At 36.0% G+C, this 2,813-nt stretch overlaps 2 protein-coding genes across 2 annotated transcripts; both read left to right on the top strand.

Annotated features, from left to right (window-relative positions):
* LOC131874348 (probable pectate lyase 20) lies at nt 1-1,277 on the top strand. The gene is made up of 2 exons (XM_059217682.1): nt 1-167; nt 599-1,277. Exons 1-2 carry the CDS (start codon nt 1-3, stop codon nt 1,275-1,277), a joined length of 846 nt encoding a protein of 281 aa, XP_059073665.1.
* Nucleotides 1,278-1,432: 155 nt separating this feature from the next.
* Nucleotides 1,433-2,071, top strand: LOC131874347 (probable pectate lyase 18). The gene is made up of 3 exons (XM_059217681.1): nt 1,433-1,533; nt 1,644-1,782; nt 1,865-2,071. The coding sequence occupies exons 1-3, from the start codon at nt 1,433-1,435 to the stop codon at nt 2,069-2,071; spliced, it is 447 nt and encodes a 148-aa protein (XP_059073664.1).
* Nucleotides 2,072-2,813: the final 742 nt, after the last annotated feature.

The following is a 2,813-nucleotide window of genomic DNA, read 5'->3' as shown; positions in this document are numbered from 1 at the left end:
ATGGCGAGCAGACAAGCCTTACAGCCATTGTTTCTTCTTCTTGCTGTCTTTTTCATCAAGTTAGTAATGGTGGAATCAATAAGAACCCCCTCCAATATGACTAAGGCTGAGAATAGTGATAAATATCATGTTGAGAAGCCGGAGCTTGTAGTTCAAATGGTAGAAAGGTAACCATTTCGCCTTTCAGATGATTTAGAAATTTTAGAGAATTTATTTATGGTAGTATAGAAATGAAATCCAATATCTTATTGAATTTAGTACATTAGTATGAAATCTTAAATGACAAGGTTTATTATAAATGTTCTATTTATTCTTATGCTGTTCCTCGACGTTTTCTTCACTGTAATTTCTATAATACTATTCTTGTAACTGTAGTTGGTATGCAGCAGTTATAGAACAAATTTCTATCACCCATATCATCATGCCATTGGATAATTAACAATTGTCGTCGTTGAGACAGATTCAATGAAAGAAAATTAACTACAGAAAAGATATTTAAGTCAGTTCAATTAAGAGAATTTCAAAGTCCTCGTATTTTTTTATAGCTAGCATATATTACAGACAGTTGAGATTATTTACTTCAAGAACTATTGTGCAGCAGTTTAAATAATTCGAAAAGAAAGCTGAGCTCGTGCGAAACGGGGAACCCCATCGATGACTGTTGGCGTTGTGATCCTAACTGGGTTAACAACCGAAAGAGACTGGCTGATTGTGCCATCGGATTTGGCAAAAACGCCATTGGAGGTAAGAATGGCAGATTTTATATAGTTACAGATCCAAATGACGATGACCCGGTCAATCCTCGACCTGGCACTCTGCGGCACGCTATTATTCAAACCGAACCTCTCTGGATTATTTTCCAAAAAGATATGGTTATTCAGCTCAAGGAGGAGCTTATCATGAACAGTTATAAGACTATTGATGGTAGAGGTGCCAATGTTCATATAGCAAATGGAGCTTGCATTACAATTCAGTATGTGACCAATATTATCATTCATGGAGTTCATATCCACGACTGTAAACCTGCGGGAAACACAAATGTTAGGAGCTCCCAGACACATTATGGGTTTAGAACCAAGAGTGATGGAGATGGGATTTCCATCTTTGGATCAAGCGCAATTTGGGTTGACCACTGTTCATTGTCAAGTTGCGCAGATGGATTGATCGACGCCATCATGGGTTCCACTGCTATAACCATTTCAAACAGCTTTTTCACTCACCATGACAAGGTGCTCAATACTGCTTTTTTGGTCTTCCATAAATATACTTTTCTTTGAAATTAGGTTTCACAATTGTATTTTTTATCCGAGGATTTTAGGGTAGGGTATTAAAAGCCTATTACTTGACTTGAACGAAAAAAATGTGAGTATTTATTAAATTGTCGATAGAACGCTATTTCTCAAGTCCAATATTTATTGGCTTTTTCCAAGTGATGCTCCTAGGACACAGCGACGCCTACACCGAGGACGTCAAAATGCAAGTAACAGTTGCTTTCAACCACTTTGGAGAAGGGCTTGTTCAACGTATGCCCAGGTGTGAATAGAATTTTGTAACAAACTGTATTCCTTGCACAAAGACCACGAATATACAGCTTGCTGAAGTTTATTTGCTCAAGTCTTTAAGATATTAACGTTATGATGCAGATGTCGACATGGATACTTTCATGTGGTGAACAATGATTACACCCACTGGGAAATGTATGCAATCGGGGTAAGTGCAAACCCCACCATTAACAGCCAAGGCAACAGATTCCTTGCTCCTGATTATCGATTCCACAAGGAGGTAAAAGACCTGTACAACTCATGTCTCTTATATCTTTGGTATTCAACGGTTGTAGTCTAGTTATAGTATGGGTAATGTGCAGGTTACAAAGCACCAAGATTCAACAGAAGGCAACTGGAGATCAGTGGGAGATCTTATATTAAATGGGGCATTCTTCACAGCATCAGGGGCTAAAGAATCCTCAAGCTATGCCAAAGCTTCGAGTATGGCGGCAAGACCTTCCTCTATTGTGGGCTCTATCACTGCAAGTTCGGGTGTTCTCACCTGCAGAAAAGGTTCCAGCTGTTAGACCAAATGCATGCATTATAGACAAATTCTTAGGAATCCCTCAATTCTGTTACTTTGCAAGCATGAGCACACGGAATGAGGCTTCTTAGTTATTTTAGTTTTGTTTGCCGAGACTCTCTTGTCATCTTTCACTAAAGACGAATATATGGAAAATATCGAATAATATTTTTCTCAAATTTGAAGTGTAGTGGTAGAACGTCAAGCCAGTGTTTGTTTATATTATCTCGATTGTCACTTAAAAACATTTCTTAGGTAAATCTCACAAGAACTGCAATATATAGATAGGAAATAGTTGAATTTATGTTCATACCGGTAATTCAAAAAACTAATTTATGCAAATGTTTCTTGAAACTATGAACACACCCGGTGTAATTGTATACGACGCAACTAAATATATTCACTTGCATGGGGAATTATTAACCTTTTAAGTTAATTATGTGATTGTAGATTAATTTTATATTATACATGTCTAATTTGTAACTCTAGACCTTATCTATCACAATATATACTTTTTCTCTTTGATTTGCTAGATTCTATACTCCTCATTGATTATTAAGGACTTGGTATATTTATAACTACATCATAAAGATAGTGAAATAATCAATGGTCATGTTCTCCTACTCCCTTAATTAGAATAATTTTTTGATTGTGATAAAGATACTTAGATGTTGATTTTGATACAATATTTTTATTCTATTTAAAGTTCCAAATGAAAATGTTCATAAGTTCATTCTATATACGAA

This window comes from Cryptomeria japonica, chromosome 3, assembly GCF_030272615.1.
Source record: "Cryptomeria japonica chromosome 3, Sugi_1.0, whole genome shotgun sequence".
In the NCBI taxonomy this organism is placed as follows: domain Eukaryota; kingdom Viridiplantae; phylum Streptophyta; class Pinopsida; order Cupressales; family Cupressaceae; genus Cryptomeria; species Cryptomeria japonica.
Note: the sequence above shows the minus strand (reverse complement) of the source record. Positions and strands in the feature narration are given on the sequence as shown.